The 27,703-nt window shown below is 33.9% G+C and overlaps 1 protein-coding gene across 9 annotated transcripts in view; it reads right to left on the reverse strand.

Moving 5' to 3' along the window:
- Positions 1-239: 239 nt before the first annotated feature.
- The window catches only part of LOC140434136 (protein peste-like), a 149,735-nt gene continuing 122,271 nt past the window's right edge, over positions 240-27,703 (reverse strand). For all 9 annotated transcript variants that reach the window (XM_072522188.1, XM_072522183.1, XM_072522187.1 and 6 more), the window contains 6 exons: positions 17,143-17,586; positions 14,831-15,040; positions 11,407-11,710; positions 5,967-6,169; positions 4,348-4,421; positions 240-4,193 (listed from right to left, as the gene is read on the reverse strand). In XM_072522188.1, coding sequence (XP_072378289.1) covers positions 3,935-4,193; positions 4,348-4,421; positions 5,967-6,169; positions 11,407-11,710; positions 14,831-15,040; positions 17,143-17,568 — 1,476 coding nt within the window. In that variant the 5' untranslated portion in view covers positions 17,569-17,586 and the 3' untranslated portion in view covers positions 240-3,934. The remainder of the gene's footprint in view (positions 4,194-4,347; positions 4,422-5,966; positions 6,170-11,406; positions 11,711-14,830; positions 15,041-17,142; positions 17,587-27,703) is intronic.

Below are 27,703 nucleotides of genomic sequence, written 5' to 3' on the forward strand. Positions count from 1 at the left end.
CGGAAGTTTTTAAGTATTTCGGCAGCAATGTTATCGATTCACGGAGATTTGTTATTTCTGAGATTTGATAGCTGTTATTATCTCCGTTTTGGAAGGGGCCTCGCAAGATATACGTAAGTCTACATTCTGCAGGTTTTTGACAATTTTATCCTCGTTTTCCTTGGGCATGCCTAGCATCTCCTCAAAATGCTCTTTTGATGTCTCTACTTGGTTATTTGTTGTACAAAAAAAATACACCAAATTTTTTTAGCAATATATTAAAAACACTAAAAAAATCTTTATTTACATTTTTGACCAGACATCGACATTACAGTATAATTAAATAAGAACAAAAAACAAAAAGTATACACAAGCTTAATATTTATTTAAACAGCAACTCTCTCTTTTTATATTATCTTCAAGTGCAGTATTACTGTAAGTAACAGCTTTTAATAAGAATGAAATTATGTCAATCTCTGGTAATTTTTTAAAATATTTGTAACAACGTATACAAAAGTTTAACAAACTATCTAAACCTTAAGAATAATAATAGAGAAGTTTACTTAAGAAATCCTGAATAACCTCCATTTGTTTATTTAAATAAAATACCCAAATATCGATTATACAGAATAGTGAGCAAACTATAAATATAAAAGACAATATTAACATATTGCTAAACGTAGTTTAACAATTTTCTATCACATTTTTTTCTATAAATATCAATGCTATATTTCAACAATCTTTTACTACGCTTTTTTCGTATAAAAGCATACCCGTGAAGTAATTGGGTTATCTATAATATCTTGTAAACATTTGTAAATAATTGGGCAGTCAAAGGTACAAGCATTCATATTGAGAATACTATCTTTTAATGTCTTTTATACAGACAAATCGTGCTGTAATAGAAACTCTTATAGTGTTTTAATTTAGCCACATTCGTCATTCGTCATTCCTGTTCCCCCAGAAATTCTATCATCAAGCTATCAATGCTACCACTTCCACTTTATTGATGATGTGTACATTACCTGCGCCTGTGCACTTTCAGTGTACTTTGTGTTGCATACATCGTACAACTGGAAGTACTAAACGGCCATTAGAATACAACATTACAAATTAAAGAAGAAAAATAAATTCCATGAAAGTGGAGAATGGAAAAGATTGTTAAAAAAATATATTAAAATAATAATGTAGATGTGCTTAGACAGGTTGTTTACCTATAAAGTTGATTAAAATCAAAATTCTGAGGCATTCTCACAGTGGAAAATTCTGGGCTTAAACGGAACTCTTGGCTTTCCCAATTTTATTTTAAACTGATCTTATCTTTTTAGTAGAATCTTTATTAAAAACACTGAAACTAAAGCGCCATCAGATGATCAGATAGTTCTTGCGCATAACCTATATAATTAATACACTAAATGAAGAATTCACAAAATAGGACTTATATATACTTAAATAGAAACGACACCGTATATTCTGTAAGAGGAACAGAAGAAGACGACAATTTTATAAGAAGTATAGACCTTGTGGTCAATGCAGATGAAGGCCGGAAAAGTAATTAATTTATATAGAAAATTAATATAAAAATGAAGAAATATAATAATAAAGCACATCCAATTCTTGTGAAGTAGAAACTTAACAAAGAAAACTAAAACAAATATTTATCATTTATCATTCATAGCTTGGATGCCGACAACGAATACCAACAACAATCAAGAAAATTTGCTGCAATTAACTACGGCGCACGCGCTGACATTCTAAGAACAACTGCACAGATAATGTGTTGTTTAACATGAAAGGACGCCTACCCAGTGTGGAACTGATTGGTCCACATAAAACAAGTTGATGGAGAAAATATAAGCTACTGAATATATAGAAAAGTTTATACAATAAACGCTCACGATCACTCATTATATAAAGCTGAACACAAATCACTTAAGCCCAAAATCCAGAAAAATAATTCTGCGTTGTGTATCAATGGACCCGCCAAAAAACTATCCTACACCAATAGAAAAGAGACCCTTAGGTAGCCTCGGCTAGAATCTTCTGTTATGTCCAATAATATCTTCTGCTATGTCCAAATACCCCTCAACCTGTACCCCCTATGGTGCTCATTGGACAAATAAATAAGAATCCGAAGTTGAAAAAGGAAGTATATTTCGCAAAGAAAGAAAATTTAACAGCCGTTTAAATCTAGAATATTGCAGATCAATATGTTAGCCTTCAAAACTAAAGTGGCAACTAAATGATATAGAGAAAGCAAAGACCATTATCCCTTTTGTATAATGGTACATGGTAGTACCTACTGATCAAATAGCAAAAAACCTATGTACGAAAACCCATTGCTTCAGGGACTTGGTGCCATACTAAAATATTTGCATAATGTAAGAATTTTTAATAATGTAAGAAAATTGTGACAGATTGTGACACATCAAAAACAATGTGAGCACATAAGTACCTGAAAACACCAGGAAAAGGCAAAAAATCAATAACAAAATCTGGAAAAAGTAACAAAGAGTGAGAAATTTAACATAGAGAAACAACGTACAGAAAAATAAAAAAATCAAAAACCTGAGTACCAAACTCAGGAGATACGGAGAATTGATTAGATTAGATACACTCAAAATATCTGAAGAAAGCAGTAGCTACAATAATTTTGTAAAGAAAAATTCCTTATAGAATAGAAAAAGAAACAAACTGAGGAAATTCAAGCAGATACAGCCAAAATAGATAGTAGAAAAAACTCAAAACAATAAATCTCAAACCAAAGAAAAGACGAGCCAAAATAAAAAAAATGTAGTCCATCAAATCAAGGCGAAGCACACTAAACTCCAAAGATACTTCATAGATATAAAAGCGCAGTAAACAAAATTAGCACGAACCAAAAGGAATGAAAGAAATTTACGAACATCATCAACAGAAATTTTTAAAGCCAAAGGAAAAGGAGCAAAAGAAGCTAAGGTGAAAATCAATATAAGTGCGTCCATTAGCGACGAGAAAACGAAGATAACAGATGCACTGTATGAGGACGAGTAAAAGAGAGAAATCGAAAAGCTGGGAGGAAAACTATGGGAGGCGATGAAAAAGGTGACCCCACTGATACTTGAAAGTGACCATTGAAAACTTAAACATATCGACAAAACCCATTCAATGCTACAATTACCTACCATATCAATATATCAGTACCAGATTCTATACCACCCCTAAATCAGTGAAATGTGCCGGAAACCATAGGGCGCATTAGTTACACCTGTGATGGACCTCAACCGGCCATTTTCAGACCTTGTAGAAGAATCCCCAACGGACCAAAGTATGGAACGATAATGAGAAGTAGCCCACCAGAGGTATGAGGCGACAGACTGCATATAGACACCGTAAAAATGATGACGGCATATATGAAACGATAAATCAGCAGAAGGAGGTGCTCCTACAGAAAACACCAGCAGAATCAGAATAATTAATAATCAGAAAACAAAATTCTTCTAAAAGGAAGCGTGCATAACAAAAGAAAAATAACAGAAGACCGAAAAGCATGAAGGGACACCCCAACTCTTTATGGCCTCAGAACCAAACAAATAAACGGAAGCGACGTCAACGAAAAACAGTAAGAAAAGACAAGACTCTCAAAGAAACAGAAGAATAAATCTCGATTCAATTCCCATAGTACATCAATATATTCTAAATAGAGGTACTTATGTAGAGCAGTGGTACTTGAAGTAGTGGTAGAGAGAGAACACGTCGAGTACATTAAAGATGTATGTGTACTCTCACAAAAGACCAATTTTTAAGTTTCTGCTGTAGAACCTATTATTGTTCAACTTTTTTGTCTTTTCTTTTTAAGTTTTTCTATATTCTTATGTTTACAAGACACATAGTTTAAACCCAACTATCAAAATATCTTGTAAGATCACAGTATATAGTTGCACAGACTTTGTTTTATACATATCTATCTATACTACTACGACTGGTTGAGAGGAACTTCTTCTTTTGGCTTTATAGTCGTCCTGTTTCGACTGAAGACTTTCTTGCTCCACATTTGGTAAAACACGCAGAGGAAGATGAGCACTGGAAGACAGATGAAGAAGATTCCGATTGACGTGCAAATCACTTTAAAGTTGATAAGTATTTTGATCATGAATACCATGTTTTCGGGTATCAGCACCGTTTGCTCGAAGTATAGTACTGGGAAAAATACTGTGGGTACGTCCTCGAATAAACTGAAAAGAAAAAATATAATTACTTTTAAATTTCTGAGTCTAACACAGAGTCTTTCTGCAGAGTAAGAAAATATAACAGATCAGAGGTCAATTTGCTTAACATAAAAATGAAAATTAGAAAAAGAACTTATTATAACAATAAATTTATCCTTACCCTACTCCTTGAACAGCCTCCATTCGCAAATTTAATTGTAGCCTAGCTGAAACTTGCAGTGGTATACCGGTGTTCTAAAAAATATAAAACAATCAATTTCAGTAATATATACGCATACTCATACACATAATTAATCCGTAACGATAGAGGAGATCGTCTAATATAATTCTGCCAAGAACAAAATAATAATCACAAACACGTTCTTTAAATTACCTATGAGACGGCTATATACATGGCGCTCACCAGCAGATAAACTGGAAAAGGTGGTAAGAAACTAAATCGATTATATAATGATTAAAGAGAGATATCGTCACACTATCAAATCAGTTAAAACATATCCAGGAGCAGATACACGCTTAAGCTTAAAGGTATTAGAAAACCCCAAAGAACTCCAAAATTAGATGTTAGAAAACTGAAAGAAGCTGATATAAAAAACAAACTCCAACAGAACACATACGAGATAAACCAACAATGGGAAACATTAAAAAATTGCCTCCTCGTTCCATGCAGAGAGATATTAAAAGAACCGATAAGAAAGAGAGACAACTGGATGACCGACGAAATACTCGGCAGAATGGACCAAAGAAGACAAGCCAAGAACATAGACAGCCACAATTACAAAATCCTTAACAATGTAATAAGAGAGGCAATAAAGAAACCACAACACAACTCTTTTAGATAAAAATGGAAATACCATGATAACGACTGACGAAAAGCTAAAACGATAACCAGAATATATGGAAGAGCCCCTCAACGACGAAAGAGGAAACCTAAATTTATATCAAAAACCCAAAATAATGATAAAAGGCTGACAATTAACGGTAAAACTTTAGATCAAGTTGAAAACTACAATTATCTTGGCACAATAATTAATCACACAAACGATTACTCCAAAGAAATCAAGTTTGAATAGAAAAAACACGAACAAACTTCAATAAAATGAGAAAGGTACTTTGTGCAAGAGAACTGGAATTAGACTTGAGAGTTAGGCTGGCAACGTGTTATATTTTCTCGACGCTGCTTTACGGGATAGAAGCATGGACACTTAACGCGTCGACCATTAAAAAGTTGGAAGCATTTGAACTAAGGTGTATAGAAGAATCCTGAAGATATCATGGACTGAGCATGTAACAAACAACGAAGTTATGAGAAGAGTCAACAAAAGAATGGAAATATTGGAAACCATCAAGACACGAAAGCAATACCTGGGACATGTTATACATAATGAACGATACAACACCTACTTCAATTGATTATACAAGAGAAAAAGCCAGGGCAAGAGAAGTGTAAGAAGGAGAAAAATCTCATGGTTGCATAACTTGATGAAATGGTACGGATGCACACCAATCGAACTATTCACAGGGGCAGCATCTAAGATCAGAATAGCCATGATGATTGCCAACTTCCGCCACGTAAAGAAGAGGAAGACATAAGTAATATATTTAAGTTTAATAATTCGGACCAGTTTTTTCCTGGTATAACATCAAAATATAGTTTACAATTAATAAAGAATTAAGCTATTTTAAACGGGTTCCCCTATTTTCCTGTTTATCGGCACGATATAAATAAATATAAATAGTCACATAAAAGAATAGAAATTTATAATAAATATTACTTACAGGTTCGAAAACCATGAAGAAGTCATCAGTTGTTTCGTTGGGAACCACACCGTCTATAATACTGGTATAATACGGATCGGCCTTATAAAAGTGAGGCAGAGAAACAAACGCTGGGGAGCCATGCCTGCAGTTGGATACGTTTAGTGCGCCAGAAGGCATGCAATCACCATCACAGAAACATTTGTTTTCGGGTATATTGGTTCCTGAAAAGAGAAATAGTTGATTACTATTACAACATATTAACACGTATAAGTCGTCTTCTGCTTGATTGCAGGCTTAAAGCATTTGCTTTTTGTTCTGGAATCATACTTGGCTGCATCTTTTCATTGGGCAGTCTACAGTTCTTTGTCTTACAATTTAATATTTGTTTGGTTAGTCAATTATTAACCAGTTTATTTATATTGTTTCGCTTCTTTAAAATCACTTTCATTAAAAACAGCAACAATACTTGTTAAAAAGTCTAACCGAATGACAAAACTACCTATTCAAAAACTCAATTACTAAATTTGTACTGTCAACTTCCTATTTATATAAATTTTCTGACGTCGTTGTTAACCGTACGAGACATTTCGGAATATTTCGGTGATATCTAGAACATTCTAGATTTTAAATACTTCTCGTTTTTCGTCAAGGGATCTTTGTTATCCCCTTTTGCAAATTGCTACCCCCTTTTTAAAGTCTCTTGTTAAATTCATAAGTAATGTTGGTTGCCCATTTATGTATGTACGTATGTGTGGAGAGGTTTGGCTTCCAACTATGTTCATTAGCAGACCTTATTAATGAAATATTACTGACTTAATATTAAATGTACTGTAATATACCTATTTTTAAATAGTATATATTGGTGCGTATCAATTCTATTTTAGTGACCCTCAAAATTTTTTAAGCTATTTATGTTAAATATTTATTTGTGTTTTGCTGAGAAAACCAATCAAAAGATCATACACTGATTTGTTGAATGAGGCAATTAAACATAATATATTAACTAGACCCGCAATATGTAGTTTGTACAATTTGGATAATAACTCTGGATGATCCCATGTGTTTGGCACATTCGAAAAATATGTGATTTAAGTCTCCCACTGAAGTGTTGTTACACTCACAAAAGGGGCTTTAAAATACTCCTATTTTAAATAGATGGGTTTAAAAGCAACCATGATGAATTTTAATTCTAGTAATAGGGGAACGGGGCTATTCCAGGTAATAGCGAACAGCGGGTGATGGCGACATCACAGAATACATGCGTACGTCATCTGTATCATTCCGTTGTAAACTTCATAACGTGCTTAGGGATGAATCGATACCACTCGGCATTCGATACCAAGTACTTAGGTCGGTATCGAATCAAGGCATCGATACCTCATTCGATACCGGGTTCTGGTATCGATACTTATGAGTACTCGTTACTCATATGTGACGTGACGTAATATAATCACAGAATACCACTTGTATGACGTAACAGCACTCACAAGTACAGGTAACAGGACAGAGTGACAGATGACTGAAAAATAAACAATAAAATTTGTGGAATGGACAGCCGGAGTGACGTCACGGCGGCCATATTGTTATTATTACTTTCCAAACAAAAGTTGAAATGGTTGAAATGCCCAATCTCAAGACTTTTTAATTTCTATAAAGTTAAAATTTTGCTTTCTCTGCTGCTTTTTCTTTTAAGTATAGTGTTTTTTACGATAATACCATCATAATTCAGTATTCTATTTATATGAAATATAGTTTAAAAGTTTAAATTAAAGAAATTCTAACCTCACTTTATTGATACATGCATTTTATTGCTATTTTTATAAAACAATATGCTTTATTATTTACACAACCTTGTAAACTTGTTGTAGTAACTATTAGAATACTTAGATATTGCAAAAAGCGGAAAGGTTCTGTAAAAAAAAATGATAAAACAACGAAAAATACAAATTATCCACACTAAACAAGGTTTGTTTGGAAAGTGAAACTGACAGATGTCAATAAAATCTACGTTTTCACTCCAGCAGTCCATTAGAATCAACTTTATTTTAATTATACATAATGATCATAGTAACAGTATATAAAGGATAAAAAGAAGAAAAATAATTTTTTTAACAAAACAATATTCAAACCAGTTTGTATAGTGTTTCGATACTAGTATTTTCATTCGATACTAGTACTCGGTATCGAATACGATTTCAGTCGATACCGAGTACTCAGTATCGAATGAAGGTATCGATACCATATGAGTATTTAGTAGTATCGAATCATCCCTCGTGCTTCCTACTAGTCTGCACGTGGTGGCATAGATACACAGTTGCCCCGTATTTGTGGAATTTTTTACAGCGATTTATTTGTTTTTGGTGCTTGCACTACAATTTTAGCAATTCAGAAAATAAGGTATGTACCTAAACACTTGATGGTTTCATTTAAATTGTTAGAGTTAGTTAACTTACTATTATTTAACCTATAAAATTGTCCTATTACGGAGAAGTTAAATGCATTTATATTATGATTGTTTCGTTTCTTCATATTCATTTCCAAATCGGGTAATCACGAACAGATGTTCACGATTACCCGCCAAGTGTTCGCGTTTACTCTTTTAATAATTTGGCTTGATTTTCTTCCCATTTTTGCTTTTCTTTTGCTTATTTAACAATTTGTTTTTTTTTCAGATGCCTTTTAAACGGGAACGAAGTACCAACAAATTTTCATGGACTGATGATCAAATGAAAGCTGCTCTAAAGGCAATTGAAGAAAGACGTTATGGCCTAAGGGAAGCTGCACGCCAATTTAATATACCTGTTACAACATTACAAAACAGAGTCTCTAGAGGCTTTTACAAAGGCAGGCTGGGTGCAAACACTCTCTTTTCAAATGAACAGAAAGAAGAAATATGTCGTCATTTACTAACGTTATCTAAAATATTTTATGGATTAACCCCAATTCAGTTGCGAAAAGAGGCCTTCGCCTATGCAGATAAATTAAACTTAAAACATAGTTTCAACAGAGAAAAACAAGAAGCAGGTAAAGACTGGTTATATGGATTCATGTCAGGGCATCCTGAGTTAAGTTTCCGTAAACCTGAAGCAACAAGTCTTAATCGCATTCAAGGTTTCAATAAGGATCAAGTCTCAAGGTTTTATGACAATTTGGGTAAGCTGTACGATGAATACAAGTTTCCACCTACTCGAATATTTAATGTCGATGAGACTGGCATTACAAACCTAAATAGGCCTAATCGGATCATTGGACCTAGAGGCCAAAAACAAGTTAGAGCCGTTTTAAGTGGAGAAAGAGGCAAGAACGTGACGGTATGCTGTTGTATGAGTGCCAGCGGATCTTTTACACCTCCACTATTCATTTATCCAAGACTGAAAAGAAATCCTGCTTTAGAAAATGATGCGCCTCCAGGTTCTTTGTACTCCTGTTCAAAAAGCGGTTGGATGAACGAAGAAGTGTTCCTGTTTTAGATTCAACATTTTGCGAAAACCAATAAACCTACAAGAGATGATCCCATTTTACTGATGCTGGACAATCACTCCAGTCATTGCTCTATTGCAATTTATAATTTTTACAAAGAAAATGGTATCACTATGCTGTCAATACCTCCACATACCTCGCATCGTCTGCAACCACTAGACGTTAGCTTTTTCTCATCATTGAAGCGAGTATATGACGTTGAATGTGATTCGTTTTTAAAATCTCAACCCTATGAGAAAATTGAAATGTGCCATATAAGCACTTTATTCTCAAAGGCGTATACTAGAGTTGCAAGCATAGACACAGCTGCAAACGGTTTTGAGAAGACCAGAATTTTTCCATTCAACCGAAATACATTTAATGAAGAAGACTTTTACAGTTCAAACGATACTCAAACTCAACAAAATAATAGCCAAGAAGGTCTTTCACAAACTATTCAAGAAGATTTACTGGAACCCCAACCAGGCCCTTCCAAAGAAAACCAGATATGTGAAAATACCGAAAATGTTTCATTCAGCGATATCTTGCCTTTACCGAAAGAAAAACAAAAGATATCTGTTCCGAAGAAGGGTGGAAGAAAAAAACAAAGATCCGAAATATTAACCTCAACGCCTTTGAAATTAGAACTCGAACAAAAGGAGCTTAGAAGGAAACAAAAAATGGAAAAAGAAATTGAAAAACAAAAATTTTTAAAAAAGAAAAATGAAACTGCAAAGATAAAAGTACTACAATCTTCAAGCGAAGAGGAAGATTCGACATCATATAAAGATGATGAATCTGATGACAATGACGATATTAATACCGACGATTGTAATGAAGGAGAATCTTGTTTATTTGTGGTGAGTTCGGGAAAAGCGAACTTTGGTTCCGTTGCATTATATGTGGTGGATGGGTGCATAAATTATGCAGCGGCTCGGACACACCGGACAAATATAAATGTGATTTTTTGCTAATAGGTAATACTGTTCGCCATTACCCTTCTCATGTTTATTATTACCCGACATTTCGGGGTAACAGCGAACATTTCGTGAAAATTTTTAATTGAGTTTTTTTATTATTAAAATTTTTATTTTTGATTATCCAATAACAAAAATTAATAGCTGTATTACTGTTAGAAACTCTGTAGTGGTTTCCGAGTTTCCAACATTTTAATATTTCAATTAAACAATTATTTTCCTTAAGTGTTCGTAATTACCCGTCGTTCCCCTAGTGGAAGCATATGATTTGGAAGGAGGTAAGGTTAGGTGAGGAATGCTATTTTGCAGAGTTGGATGAATTGAATAATAGTGACTGTTATGAGAATTCGTAATACTTTTATATAAAGTTTCCCATTTATTCCTGGAATATTTCTTGATTAGTGACTAGATGAATAAAGAAATCATTATTACTTTCAATCGTTGCTTCTAGTCACACAAATTTGATATATTTTGTTTTTGCATTCTCCAAACCAATTTGGAGTCAGATAGAATTACATCTCTCTTAAATAGATTTTTTTTCATACCAATCAAGCGCTCTATTTATTGCTAGAGCTTCTGCTATAAAAATTGTATACCTATTTATATATTTTGGGTCTTTTTAATAAGCAATTATTAAATGTTTTTTAAGTATTAATTGTGTACTTTGTAATGTTGCCTATGCCGTTGGCAACTCTAGAATGTTTTCTCAATAAATGCCCTTTAAATTAGACTCCATACCTAAGTATCAATTTTTTTACAATAGGGTGGGGATCTTAACATTTTTTTCTACACAGCAAGAAGTCCTTTCTTAAAGTTGTGTATTGTTGCGGATTTTAGATTTGCTTTCTCCTGTTAATAATTATATAGCTTCATTTTCTCAAATAAAAAATTGTTTTACAATTTCTTGTTTCATTTGGAGATTAGCAATTATATTTAACATATCTATCTCAAATCCTACATCTAAAAGGGCAACGGGGAAGAGGAGGAAAATATATTTACGTTTAATTAAATTTTCGTCTCACCGTTATCTAAAAATTTTTGTCCTGCCGCATATTTATATCCAACTAGGCCGTGTATAACGACCTCTTTCTCATATTCCAAATCCATATACCTGCACAAATCGGGAGAGAACATCTTTACAACCGACTGCTTTGTTAAACTTCTTGGAAAAAAATCACCCGCTGAAGCTTGTTTAAATTCACCACAATGGTCCGGATAATATCCAGTGTGTTCGGCATATTTCCATGATTGGAGCTCGCCTAATTGGCCTCCAGCGGTTCCAGTGTCCATGTTAAAGACTCCCTCGAAGTCAGATGAACCGTTTCTCTAAAAATTTGGGAGACGTTAATAAATTTATTTCAACTGTAATATAATAAATGTAAAACATGTAAAATAATGAAGAAGGTAACAAAAAGAAGTACCAATAGAATGTTTAATTATCACTATGTGCTCTCTTAAGTTAATAATACTCATAAAACTGAGTAGAAGATATGGTAAAAGAATTAAATAAAGTACGAGTATCCACAAGGAAAATAAAATAACTGTAGTTAACTGTATACCATAAATCACAAATGTTTTATTAAAAAATTCTTTATAAAAGGAATATAATTAAATTTTAAATTTTATATCTTTTATAAAGGATTTTTAAATACTTATAATTTTTAAGGCACTAATAAACGGGAACACACAGAAAAATAAATCAGAAATGTCATGTAGGTAATGATATTTGTATGACATGACATGGCTTTCTTCTCCAGAGACATAGACTGCCTACTTTTTTTAAGAAAACTTTGTCGAAAGATTTATTTTGCAAATTCCAAACAGCGCGCATGACAGAAAACAATATTGTTTTAGATCATGGCCGTTGTATCGATGGCACATCTGGTACACTGAGACTTAAGTGAGAAAGCATGCATATCGTATAGCTTGAAATTATGATAACGTACTAATGTTTAGGGATTTGAAACCAAATACAGACAGGGCGTTTTGCTCCTGAGACATGTTCTTCTTAAAGTGCCCTCTCCTCAATGGAGGTTGGCTACTACAATTTTAAACTCTTCTCTATCTTCAGCTGTTATTATTAGCTGTTCAAAATTTAGCCCTGTCCATTGTCGGATGTTTCTGAGCCACGATAGTCTTTTCCTTCCTAGGCCTCTCTTTCCTTCGATTTTTCCTTTCACTATCAGTTGGGCATATTGGTACTTATTATTTCTCAGTATGTGGCCTAGGTATAATGTTTTTCTATCTTTTACTGTGTTAAAAAGTTCTCTTTCCTTGCCTTTTCTATGCAGCACTTCTTCGTTTGAGGTATGCGATGTCCATGAAATTTTGAGTATTCTCCGGTAGATCCACATTTCAAAGGCCTCCAATTTATTTACGGTTGATGTTTTAAGCGTCCACGTTTCAACTGCATATAGAAGAGTCGACCAGACGTAGCATTTTGATAAACGTAGTGGAATTTCGAGTTTTATTCGAGAATCACAAAGCAGTTTTTTTATTTTTTTTTAAGATTTTCTGGCCTGTTCTATTCTCGATCTTATTTCTAGATCAGGATTTAGGCTGCTATCGATCCAACATCCCAGGTACTTAAATCTATTGACCTGTTCTAAAATGTGCCCATTTATTGTGCAAGGTTGAGGTACGTTTTGGTTTTTTCGGATTGACATCACTTTGGTTTTTTTAATGTTTATTTTCATACCAAATTGCTCACAGGTCGAGTTGGTCTTGTCGATAAGTAGTTGTAGAACTAAGTCGGAATCCGCAATTAACACTGTATCATCGGCGTATCTGATACTGTTGATATTTACGCCATTCACATTGACTCCATCCTTGGAATCCTCCAATGCTTCTTTAAATAGAAACTCGGAGTAAAGATTAAACAGCAGAGGCGACAGAACACATCCCTGTCTAACTCCCCTCCTAATTTCTACTTCTGCGGATGTGGAACTTTCGATCCTAACTCTGGCGTTTTGGTTCCAGTACAAGTTTTTTAAGAATTTGATGTCTTTTCCATCTAAACCGACTTCTTGCAAACATTCTAATAGTAGGTCGTGTCCTACTCTATCACATGCTTTTTCGAAGTCTATAAAGCATATAAATATATCTTTCTGTTGCTCGTAGCATTTTTGGGAGAGAACTAGTAAACTGAACAGGGCTTCTCTCGTTCCCATGCCGGCTCTGAATCCAAACTGATCGTCTCCGATGATTGTTTCGCACTTTCTATAGATACGATTATCTACGATTTTTAGTAGGACTTTTACTGCATGACTCATAAGGCTTATCAGACGGAACGCATTGCAGTGTTGTGGGTTTGGCTTTTTTGGTAGTGGGATGAATATTGACTCCAGCCAATCTTGGGGTATTTTACCTGTATCATAAATGCGATTGAATAAAAGGACAAATATTTCGATATTTCCTTCGCTGATTAATTTTAACGTTTCTGGGTATATTCCGTCTGGACCTGGGCTTTTATTTGTTTTAAGATGATTAATTGAATTTATGATTTCAGATTTCAGAATTGTTGGCCCTTCGTTGTTATTTTCCAATCTTGGTTCTTCTCGTATGTCGTGAAAAAGAATTTTAATATAGTTTTCCCATTCTTTCAGTTTATCTTCCGTTGATTCTAGCAGTTTGCCATCCGTGTTCAGCATGGTGCGAAAAGTCATTCTCTTGGTAGTCGATGTAAACTCTTTTACCTTTTTATGTAAATTAAAAAAATCGTGCCTTTGTTGTAGTTCTTCTATTTCCACGCATTTTGTTTCCAGCCATTTCTCTTTTGCTTCGGTTATTTTTTTTCGAATTATTCTATTTAGTCTTTTGTATTCTCCTTCCTTGTCATTTTTTCCTTTAGATTCTCTTCTTTTGTTCATTAATCGTAAAATCTCTTCTCTCATCCATTCCTGTTTGTTATTTCTAGGTGTTACTTTTAGATGTTTTTCTGTTACATTGTTCATTTGTTCTTTAATAGTTTTCCACAGAACGTTTATGTCATCGTACTCGCTAATTCTATTGTGGTCGATAGTTCCTAAATTTTTGTTTAATTCTTTATTTACTGTCTGATGTATGGTGTCGTTTTTCAATAATTGGATGTCTAATAGTTGGTATTGAGGTTTTTGTTTCTTTGATCGGAATTGATGTCAGTTCCAGGATATGTTTTTGTACTGATGATTGCATTGTGGGACACTGTCTTAAAGTAATCTAAGAAAAAAACAGAGTTTTTCTGGACGAGAATGTGGATATGCTGTCATGTCAAAAATACGTTAGAGTGTTTCTTTAGTATTATTAATAAACACAGCAAGGTACCTATATAAAAGCTAATTAAATTCTCTATTCACGTCCTAAGAAGATTCGTCATAGGTTCTGACTCTGTACAGTCTCTGTAATTTTTTATTGATTATTTGTTAAGCAAATTGATCATATCAGTGAAATGAAATGATCAGTACTTACACCGTAAAACCATCCAAATTTATCCATGATCGCAGACTTTGGTAAAAACGACATCTTACTAGCCATCGCTAAAAGTGGATCTTCGTATCCATCAAAAAGAACTTCAGTTACCGAATGGGTGGTCCAGATCTCTGATACTAAGGCTCTGAGTGAAAAGGCGAACCCTTTTTTTATCAGCATGTGCCAGTGACGGACTGAGTGTGCTGCTGACTGAAAAAAAAATTATTATTTTATTCTTTCAACTACACTACCAATTCACTATATTCTGTATTCTCGCTTCTGGTACAAACAAACATTCTTTTAAAAAAATTAATGTAAGAACTCAACGAATTGGACCTGAAAATTAATAATGAGAAACAGAAGAATTCAAATAAATTGAGTAACAATAATTCTGCTGCATGGCAGGAACTGCGGCAGATTGAAGAGATACCTGAAGCATCTGAAAAGGACCTGTTAGCTGCTACGACCAAGCAGCAGATAGGAAAAGCGTCGGAACCAGATGGGATACAACAGAGTATTTGTAGGGGTGTGTGTGCTAGCGATGATAGATTTGTACGGTAATTTGGCGAGTGGTTTTTTATTCGGAGAGCTTGTTACGATCAAAAAATATTGAAAGGATAGACAGAAACCAAAATATAGGCCACTATCCATTATAAACAAGATAGTAAAGATAAAGGATTTTAATTCAACAGACTGTTTGCAGAGCTCTGAATATAAGCTACTTCACAGAGGATCTCCTTTAGATTAGAATGATACCACAGATTGTAGTAAAAAACTACAACTGGTCTCAAAGTCTAGGTGAAGCGGGCAAATCTCAAGCACGATGAACTTCCAGAGTGTAGGAGCCTATGGGGCACTGAGTTGCTTGACTTGGAATCTAATCATATTTATACATTGAGTGTTCAGTAAATTTGTAAGTCTAAGTAAATCAACATATGGGAGGAGTGCAGTCATGCGATTCAGCATGTAGTGGTGATTAGAATACAAGAAGAATTAAAAGGGCAGATGGATGTGACCAACCAAACGGGAAAAAATGCAGAAGCAGTATTTTTAATAAAACGGCAAAAATTAAGAGAGTGATTAGTGTAGGGGAATAAAGGTAATAGAGAATGACAAGATATGGCATCTTGTCATATTGTCTTGTCAACCCTGTTTTTTATTTACAGTGCAATCTCAGGAAATTTGAGCACGTTGAGCGAATTACTAGAAGTACAGGAACGGTACTGGGTCTTCTGTGTAGACTTGTGTGGAATATTGGTGGACTAAGGGAAAGTTTGACGAGATGGTACATTCAGTACTTTTGTATGGAGCGCAGATATACATGAAGCTTTTTGAGACTGTCAGTTCTGGCCGGTGTGCCATCGATGAATCTGATAGTGTAGGAGAGAAAGAATATCTACAAACGAAAACGGATAGAGGGCGACTTAATATGCAAGAGAGATAAGGTAATAAATAAATTACAGCAAAAATTGACGCAAGAGGGGAGGAAGGCACAATAAAACCAGCGTCTTATTACTAATTTGGGAGAACGTGAATATTAGTAGGTACACTCTTATGTGGCTTAGATATTCACGAAACATGGTTGTTTCAGCGTCTTCTAAAACAGATTGACAAAGAGGAGACTAATAAGTAAATTGTTAAGGTCAGTAATTATGAAGTCACTGCGGAGCATTGTCCTATTGTATAAAAAGACTGGATGGACGTGGAGGTTTGCAAAAGACTTAGAGGGGGTCACAGTAAACTATCTAGTTGATTTTAAGCTGCATAGTGAAACAAATTCGAATTTTTTAAATGTTATGAACGCTACTGGAATAAAGTGCAAATAGAGTATGGAGAAAGAGAGAAAGTAGAAGAATTTTGTTACTCATAATAGTATGGAGTGGAGTAGATGTAATGTAGAGCAGGTAAGAGCTTGAGAAGGAAAAGGTGGAGTACTACGACATAGGTTTTTTATCTCCACGTTACACACGAATTTTTAACATCGATTTCAGATGATATGAGATAGCATTATGACGTTGTTTTCCCGAATATTCCTTACAATATCATATAAGAACGGGTAAGATCAAAGAAATAATGAATATAGATTCATCAATATTCAACCAAATCATATATTCAACCAAAAAAACTTCATGTTGAAATAAACGATAAATGGATAAGTGTTTTGTAAAAATCTAGCCGTTATAGGTCCACATGAATGTAAGCAAATACGTATTTTTGTCCAATTTTTTAGTTAAAACGAAAATAACTAAAATTATATATAAAATATAAAGCCATGCTACAACTAGATATATTGTTGGTAAAATGTAACTTACCAATGCAATGGGGTTAATTGTGGTAAATGGATCATAAGGCGATCCTTTGCTTAGTTCCGGAACATACCACCAAGTCTTCAGATTCTTATAGGTAACCGTATCGTTTTCGTTCCAAATAATATCAGTCTTTATCTTTTCCTCTTCGTACACATACGGTCCTATTTGCTCGAACCTCGGTTTAATACTTTTGTTGTAAATATCATGGGGATTAGTCCAGTTAAACATATATAGAGTGAGCGTCAAAGGAACTGGGTTTTTCACCCAAAGGCTGAAGGCGTTACTGTTGGGAGTAAGGGTCAACTGGCTTGTTAGTATGGCTTCGTAGAGTGTGGCCCAGAGTGTCATAAAGAGGATGCCGATGACGGTGAAGATCAAGCATGCGCCACTAACGCAGAGGAAGATCGCAAGCGGCTTTTTGGGTTGCATGGTGTAGGTGCTTCTAGCCTGAAAAAATAAAAAAATAAAAATGATATGTGCTATTAAATTTGGGATCGTACTATTATACAACTTGACAAATTTTACTTTGTCTTTGGAATGAGCAAACAAATAACAGCGAGCGTATTATGACTATGAGGAAGCAGACTATTTGAATTATATCCAAATTGTATCAAAATAAAATTATAAGAATTCAGTTATAGATTTTTTTTGAAGTATTCTATAACATATTTATATTAAAAAATCTTTTGGTACACAATAAACTCCATTTAACAAAGTTTTTATATTAATAATTATGTATTGTAGGTACGCATAAAGAAACGTTTATCAATATATAATTTTTTTACAATTTTTAATAATTTTTATTATATTTAAAGGGGGCATAATGTTTGATAAAGTAAATTAAGACCTTACGAACTAGTTTACGAATAAATTTAAGTTGCTGCATGTGATACCCAAATATATATAAAAAATACTTAAGTTGCTTGTACCTAAACGTACTGTAAGTTCTAAGTTATTAGATAAGAAAGTCTTCCACTAAATAATACGGTCTTTCAGATATATGGGCTTTTGTCAATTTACGGAACTTAAGGAAAGAAGTTGAAGAGTGTCCAAGCTAAGTGATCTAAGTGCCAAAACATAAAATTTTGTTTTTATTCAATCAATATGATCTATGTTCCTATGCCAATGTCCCCCTATCAGATCTACGTGCTAACTTCACTCTAGTGATTGCAAACGAAGCCCAAAGATGGAGCCGCCTGTAAGTCCGAGATCATGTGCTGTGCTAATTGATCTAAGTGCCATTTGCAGGTTGACGTATTGTCGTTAGAATCGATTGATGAATTTGTGTTTTAAAGTAAATATAATGGATTCTAGTGCGTTTGATGATAAAAAGAAAACAATATCGTCAAAAAAAAACAGAGTGAAGCTAGATTAAGTGGGAAACCCAACATTGCACAAAAATGTAAGCTGCAAAAACTTGGAAGGGCCATTCCAAAAAATGAGGTTAGTACGAGATTTTTAACAGATATTTCGCTTGAAATTTGTGAATAACTACCTAAAACTTTTTTTATTATTACTTTGGCTTTGTTGATATGATATATTATCGTGAGATTTTTCTATTTTAGATCACGTGCAAATGTAAATTCAGCTGTAGAGACGTGGTTGATATGAAAATTAAGCTTTTCGACTTGTATCATGGCCTTGAACTCAACGAGCAAGGCAGCTATCTCATGGGATTATTGCAAGTTTTACCAATCCAACGTCGCCGCAATGGTAGTTCTGGTGATTCATCAGAAAGTAGACGACAGTGTACCGTAGCTTTTTTTGTTCCAGATGGGGAAGGTAATGTGAAAAGAGTTTGTAAAAAAACGTTTTTGGAAATATTTGCTATAAGTCCGCAAAAGATTACTACGATTGTTAGGCGTAAAAAGGAGGGACATACAACCTTTAAGGATAAACGAGGAGGTGTTAGAAAATTTAAGTATACTCTTCATGACAGACAGATGGTAAAGAATCACATCAATAGCTTCCCGAGGAACGAGAGCCACTACAGTCGTTCAAAAAGTGAAAAGGAATATCTCAGTCCAGACCTCAATGTTAATAAGCTATACAACTCTTTTAAAATAAAACATCCTGACAGCACCACAACATGCAAATTCTATAGGAAAGTTTTTATAAAGGATTTTCCGAATCTTTCTTTTAGAAAACCTAGAGTTGACACCTGTAAGACTTGCGATTTACTTTTTTTAAGAGGCAAGGACAAAGACCTTAGTATATCCAGAAAAGCTAAAAATGAGTTGGAATTACATCATAGAAAAACAGATAAAGCTCTTAATGTTTTTCAAGAAGATGGTACGAGCAGTACTCTTCCAGGTAGCGATACCTGTACCATTACCATGGATCTACAAAAAGTATTTTCGCTTCCCAAATTGACGCATAGTAGTATGTATTACAGCCGTCAATTGTCATGCTACAATTTTGGAATACACATGCAAGATACTGCAGATGGGATAATGTGCATCTGGCATGAAGGACAATCGGGTCGTGGTGGGAACCAAATGGCATCATGTCTTTTACAAGCCTTGAATACAGGAGAGCTTTCAACTTATAAGCGAAAACTATGTATATGGAGCGACAACTGTACAGGTCAACTAAAAAACCGAATGTTTATCTTCTTATACATTTTCTTAGTAGCTAATGGACATTTTGATACCATTGATCATAAATTTTTAGTTTCCGGTCATAGCTTTTCATCTTTAGATAGAGGTTTTGCTCTTATAGAGAAACGAGCAAAATGTTCCAAGCTTCAAACAGTAAACGATTTAAAAACTGTAATTGCTGCTGCTAGACCTTTTAGACCTTACAGACTTTTAGTTTTGATTTCGATAAAATATCATCAGAATGTATAGATACATCTAAACTTGGTATTACTCAAGCATCCTGGTTACGTGTGACGAAAGAAGAGCCGGGAACAGTGTGGTACAAGAAAAATTTTAGTGACTTAATTGGATGGGAGAAGTGTCGTGTATTGAAAAAAGGTGTGACTGTCCAAAAGTTAAAGTCGACAGAGCTCTTGGGTTTTTCTGGTGTTCAGCAAATAAACGAAAGTAAGAAAAAAGACCTTCGCGCCATGCTAGAATTCATTAATCACGAAAATAGAGCATTTTTCACCTCTATTTTAGATATTTAGTCAAATATTATTCCTATGGACTTAGATCATTTCCATTTTTTCTTCATTTATTGAGTTTATTATTTATTTCATTTATTTAGGTACTTGTTAATAAAGCGGAATTTCCATAAAGAATTATATATTTGTTTTATTTTTTTGGTTAATAAAGTTTTTTTTTGATTTCTGGCAATTGTTAATTTTGGTACTTAGATCACTTAGCTCGGCCACTCTTCAGTTGTAGATTTAAGTTGCAAAGGGAGATGGTTGTATAATTTTTTTGCCGAATAATATAGATTTCTCTACTAAGTCGGTGGACGGGATCGGTAAATACATATCAAATCTTGAATTCCTGGTGGAGTAGTCATGATTAGGTATTCCTGGAAAAACATGTAGGTGTTTACGAATTAAGAAAACAGTTTCTAGAATATATAAAGAGGAAAGCGTTAAAATCCCGTGATTTTTTAAGTAGCTTCTGTAATGTGTTACTCTACTGAGGCCAAAAAGATACCGTATTGCTTTTTTCTGCAATTTAAAAATAACATCAGATTGGGCAGCTGTGCTAGAATCACAAAAGGAAGGTCATATCGAAGATGAGACTCGAACAAAGAAAAATGTGTTACTTTGGAAGATGCTAAATTGATTTCCTTCGAAACAGATCTTATTGCATAGCAGGCTGAGGCAAGTTTCTTACTTAATAAATCGATATGAAAATAGCATTAAAGGTTGCTGTCTATAAAAATACCAAGAAATTTTATAGAATTAACGATACTCATCTGGCTGTTATTAAGAAGCAAGGGTTGAAGAGCTCCTGTGATAATGCTACTGTCTTATCCACGCTAAAAGAGAGTAAATTAGACTCGGACCAGGTTTTTATTTTAAGTAGATCCGAAGTTTGGACTACAATTAAAGTCAGACAACTGCAACCTGAGGGTAGAAGGAGTCGCGGAAGAAGACGCATCTCCTTATTAAACAATTTGACAGCTTGGTTTAACTCCACTTCTGCTGACCTTTTTAGAGCAGCGGTATCGAAAGTGTGAATTGCCATGATGGTTGCCAACCTTCTTAGAGGAGATGGCACATGAAGAAAAAGAAGATCAGAAGTTAGAATTCCATAAAAAGTTGGAATATTAGAGTTCCTCTAAGTATTACTGGTATCATCAGCAAAAAGAACAATTTTCCATCGATTTTTAAGGTAGTGATGTCATTTATAAAGATAAGGAAAAGTAGAAGACCTAGTACCGAACCTTGTGGTACTCCAAATATAATACCTTTGTGACTAGAGTTAGTATCATTTGCTCTAACTAGTTGTTTCGTATTCCTCACGTAAGATTCGAACCAATTCAAAGAAATACCTCGAATTCCGTATAAATTTAGTTTTTTTATCAAAATGTGATTTACACAATCGAAAGCTTTGGCATAATCACAAAAAACAGTGGCAATGTAAAGATTATTATTTAGATTATTAGTTAGGGCTTGATAAACCTCATGTATTTAAACACGTGAGTGGATTCTCAGTAGCCTGTACATTTTCTTGTATTATCTATACACAAAGTACTTCTTCTTTCTTTTTAATTTGAGCTTTCAAGCGTAACTTTGTATCTAATTTAAGACATAGATATTTGACCATGTTGGCGCATTGGATTTCATGACTATTCATATATATATATATATATATATATATATATATATATATATATATATATATAGATAAAAAATTAAAAAAGAAAGGAAAGGACCTTGGATAAAAGGAGACTTAGGCCGAAAACAAAGTTTAGAGCAGCTGCAAATTGAGTCAACCTCCGATCAGGAGATGGAACATAAAAAATATTCTACATATCTGTCTCTAATAATATAATAAACAAAGAAGAAATACTTTTGTAAGCGATCCTGTACTTCTAAAGGGCTGCGTATTTTGCAACCGTATTTTTTTATCAAAAGTCTTTACGACCAACTACGGGATGATTCAGACCAGCTGTTCGGCCTTATCAAGAAAGATGGAATGCTTAACTAAGTTTTCTACTAAAAGTATTATAGACCCATGATTTTTACTACATAGTACGACGATTTATATAAAACAAATTACATATATCTGTTTCTGGAAGATAAAGGTACTTTTTGAACGCTCCTGTATTTCTCTTACTTTTGTTTATATAGTTATGACAGCATACTTATATTAATGCTCTCATATATTTACATTCGTGAATATTTTGTTAAACCCCAAAAACAAAAACGTTTAAAAGTAGGTGGTGATGAAATGGTCCGTTAAGGTCATGGTTATTCATCATTTGACGTTTAATGCATATGTATTGTGATTTTAACTAGCCGAATTCAGAGAACTATGTGTAACAATTTCTATTTTTAGTGTAAAGGATTAGTATATTAAAGATCAGTAAACTTGAAAGTGTTAAAATTTATTTTAATTTTAATTGTTATGGTTTAGTTACTTTAAAACTTTGTCATTTATTCGTCAAACTCACTCAGTGTTTATTAATAGATTGGTGATGTTTGTACTGCATTAATAATACATAAATTGACATTTTGTCATTTGGTTTTTAATCTTGACTTTAAAATAACTGCACAATATCTGTAAAGGTGAACAACTGATCATATATAACCATATTATACCATACATTTACATATTATAAATATATTTATGTGAAACTGGACTCTGAACGAGGAACTAATCAAGTCACAAAAACGAATATTTTCAATCTAGAGAATTACAGAGGAATTAATTTGTTAAACATAACACCAAAATAACAACTAAAATGATAACGAATAAACTGAATGAAATAAGAACACTAGCAGAAGAACAACAAGGTTTTAGGTTGGGAAGATCATGCACCGATGCTATATATATAATGAGGCAAGTGCAAGAGAAATCTTTAGAATACAAAAACCCGACATATCTATGTTTCATGGACCTTAAGTCAAATTAAATGACGTTATCCACTCATTGAACGCAAGATAAATTCCTCTAGGAATAATCAGAAGGATCGAAAGTGTTTACCAGAACAACACAATAAAAATAAAAGTAGAAAAAGAACTAACTGTCCCAACTGAAGTTGGTAATGAGATAATACATGGGATTTCCTTGAGTCCTCTGTTATTTAACCTGATCATGGATGAAATAATAAAAAAAGTAAAAACTAAAAAAGGGTACCGAGTGAAAAAAAAACAACTTAAAATATTCTGTTAGCGGACGAGGCAATACTATTCTCTCAAGTGAGGATGATTTTTTACGTATGCTGCAACAACTTTGAAGAGCAGTACATAAAAGTCAACTGTTTATTACTGTACATTATTTAAGATAAACATGTGTTCACCATAGAACAAAATATCAAATTAAGATAGTTGTTTCGAACTTATAAATTTAGATTCTACCTCATAAACTGTTTGAATGATGCATTTTTTATAATCTTAGTTAGTAACTGATTATATATGTACTTGTCGATTCTTTGTCCTCTGCAACCATGAAACAATAGTGTATTTAGTGAGGCTCCACCGTCTTCTTTAATGTGGTCCACATATCTTGTTTTGGTCTTCTTCCCCAGGCTCTCGCTCTTTGCATCCTCTCCTGCAATGTCAGCTTCTCCAAACCATCTCTACACACCACATCACCAAAGTAAGCAGTGATTTTTTTAGTAAGACCGTTTCAGGGCCTTTTTATAATCTACAGCTGTCTTATAATCAACTTGTTTATTCTTCTTGCAGTTCAGTGCTTTTGCAACGTTTTTGGGTAGCAAAACATACTCGACCAGCATTCAGAACCATGATGTTGAGACTTTTCCAGATTTTGATGACCCTTGTCATTATTTCCTTGGCCATTGCTGATCTACTTTCTTGGGTGCATACTTCAAAGTTGATGATGAGGATACCCAGTTATAAACATTGATTCACAACTTCGATGTCATGGATTCTGACAAATTATGGTTGGTTGATATTTCTTTTATCGATGATCACCATTTTTTTTTGTCTTTTTGGACAGCTTTGCTTTAAATCCCACTTATTGTGCTCGTTCTAGCAGCTCCGTCAATTTTTTCCAGGATTCAACAAAATGCGTTGTATTATCTACATACCTTAAGTTGTTGATTCTCTGGCCTCCAATATATACGAATACTTTTTATTCTGAGATTGCGTCGCGCATAATAGATGGTAAAGAGGATGGGGCTTATCACAAAACCTTGACTTACGCTCTTAGCAACTTTAAACGATTTTGAAGTAGAGAAGTAATGCGAGTAGGTGTTTTGGAGCATCCATTTTTTTTAGATATCTCCATATTTTGTCTAATCTGACAGTCAAATGTTTTACTGTAATCAATAAAACAAATGCGCGTGCTTACATAAATTTTCTTGATTTTTTGATTATCTGCCCTAAGTTCAAAATTTGTTTTCTGATGCCCCTTCCTGGCAAAATCGTGCCTGCTCGTCTGGTATTTCAAAGAGCAAGCGACGTAAGGCTTTTTAAGATAATCTGCAGCATGGCTTTGCTAGCGTATGGTCTAACGGCAGTGGTGCAGTAATTGTCGCACATCCAAATAATGACATGTAAATGTGCGACAATTACTGCACAATACTTTATATAATCTTGAAAATTGTGCACATATAATACTGGCATAATTTATAATTATATCTGACAGTAATAATAACAATTTATATTATAGCATTTAAGTTACCTGACAACAACTAAGTTAACATACACTTAGTTAAACACTAAAATACCAAAAAAAAAACCAAAATGGTTAAGAGATTAAGTGAAGACAAAATTTGAAGAAAAAAAAGCCTTTTTACTATACGGAACACAACAAACACAATAGGCATACAACCACTATAAATGAATCAGAAATGAAACGAATACTTAAGTTAGACAAATAAAAAGGGAACACTGGCAGAGATTCTCAAAACAGATGGAACACGACTTTTACGCAATACAAAAAGAAATATGAAGAATGATCAGAGGACAAAGAAAAGAGGTAAAAGAGATGAACGAACTAATAAAAACGATACACATTCACAAAGAAACATGGGTAGATTACTTTCGATTCCTATTTGCTAAAGGTGACGATAATGAACTACCAACGCCAGAGCTAACGACAAATGAAGAAATAAATATTAAGGACGAAGAGGCAAAGAAAGCACTAGAGAAATTAAAAAATAGAAAATCACCAGGAAAGGACAGAATACCGAACGAACTCACAAAGTACGGAGGACCAGATCTGACCAAACAACTATTAAAACTACTCCAAAAAATAATAGAACGAAACAGAATTCCTCTAGAATGGAGATCAAGCATCCTAATACCTCTCTTCAAAAAGGGAAACCAATCGAACCCGGAAAATTAGAGGAATTAATTTATTAAACAAAACACTAAAATAACAACCAAAGTAATAACAAATAAACTGAATGAAATTATAACACCAGCAGAAAAACAACAAGGTTTTAGGTCGGGAAGATCATGCACCGACGCTATATTTATAATGAGGCAAGTGCAAGAGAAATCATTAGAATACAAACCGGTATATCTACGTTTCGTGGATCTTAAGAAGGCATTTGACTGGGTCAAATTAAAAGACGTTATCCACTTATTGTGCGCAAGAGAATACCTCTAGTAATAATTCAAACGATCGAAAATATCTACCAAAACAACACAATAAAAGTAAAAGTAAAAGACCTAACCGACCCTATTGAAGCTAGCAATGGGATAAGACAGGAAGATTCCCTAAGTCTTCTATTGTTAAACCTGATTATGGATGAAATAATAAAAAAAGTAAGAACTGAAGAAGTTTATCAAATGGGAGAAAAGCAACTTAAAATAATCTGCTATATAGACAGCGCAAAACTACTTTCTCAAAGTGAAGACGATTTACGCTGCAGACAATGTATGCTGCACCAATTTAATATAATCGCCAAAAATTTAACACGTTAATTTCCCCAAAAAAAGACAAAACGCATGGTTACAACAGCAAATTTACTAAGATGTAAATGCTGGAAGTGGTGGAATAATAGAACAAGTGATGGAGTTTAAATATCTAGGTATCGCACTACCTAGCTACGAAAAGCTCGAAACTGAAGTGGACGATCAAGTGGATAGAGCAAACAGTGGCCCAGGCTGTCTGAATGGAACAATATGGAGAAATAAAAATATCGGGAAAGAAATGAAAGGCAGAATTTACATAACAGTCATCAGACGAATAATGACATATGCGGCAGAAACGCGACCTGACACAGAGAGGACTAAAAGAATGTTAGAAACAGCAGAGGTGAAAAATTGATGGCAAGACAGTATGAAACAGAGCTACTACAAATATATGACGTAGATGCAAGGTGAAGAACATCAAGAACTGGTTAAGAAATAGCAGAATGGAAGGATCATATAAGCCAAATGACAACAAATAGTGTAGTAAAGACGGCAAGAGACGGTTCCCCAATAGGAAGACGATCAGTAGGAAGACCACGAAAACGATGGAACGACAACTTACTGGAGGCACATTGAAAAACAAACAGAGTCATCTCTACATAAAAAGAAGAAGAAGAAGAAGTTAGCCGAAGACCTAGCAATACATAGTAAGTTATAGTATGCGCAATTGATATAATTAAATTAATTGTAAGTCTAATATTTATTATACTTGTCGGATATTTCTTTGGATCCTTTTTTGTTGATTGATACATAAACTAAAGTGGTTCAGTCATCTGGCTACTTACATGTTTGCCGTATGATTTTGCCAATTACCAGGATCATTTCTGCTATTACCTGCTCTAAACCTGTGCTTTACGCACTTTTGAGTGCTGCCTCCACTTCTGATCTTATAATTATTGGCTCTAATTTAAAATGATTTTCGCAGTATGACCTCCACCTTTGAATTATTTGTTATTTATTTGTTAGACTCTCTTCATTTACTGCTCTAATAGTTTTAAATTTTCGGATATGCAGGCTCAAAGTTCAAGTTCAAAAAACAACTTTCGATTTAAAAATATCGTTTGTGGTTTTATGTTTGTCGGAGTAACGCAACTAGAATTTGCCTCTGGGGGGGGGGGGGTCATTTTGAGTTTAAAATGTGTGAGTAACAGTGGTCGGATAGGGTCCTGGGGGGGGGGGTGGGGGTTTAACCTTAAAACCTGGTTTTTAGGGTGCGCCACTGGTTTGTCTTGTGAAAGGGACTTTTTGAAATAAATTTGTTTTTATTAACTGTAGATTTACTATCCCAATCTTCGATCATTGAATAAACTTGATAAAAGAATTGGTTCGAATCTTTATCAGCATGATAAACGCAGTAGTGTTTACCATTATTTTTCTAGTTGTTTATAAGTTCTTAAATATCAGATACTTATCAGTTCGACGACCTATCAAAATAACCCTTTTTATTAATGATAATATTTGGTTTATTAGATTTATCAGTACAATATGATGTCTTGAGTTTCGAGTAATAGTATTGGGAAAGAGAACATTTTTTTCATT

This window comes from Diabrotica undecimpunctata, chromosome 2, assembly GCF_040954645.1.
Source record: "Diabrotica undecimpunctata isolate CICGRU chromosome 2, icDiaUnde3, whole genome shotgun sequence".
NCBI classification, from domain to species: Eukaryota; Metazoa; Arthropoda; class Insecta; order Coleoptera; family Chrysomelidae; genus Diabrotica; species Diabrotica undecimpunctata.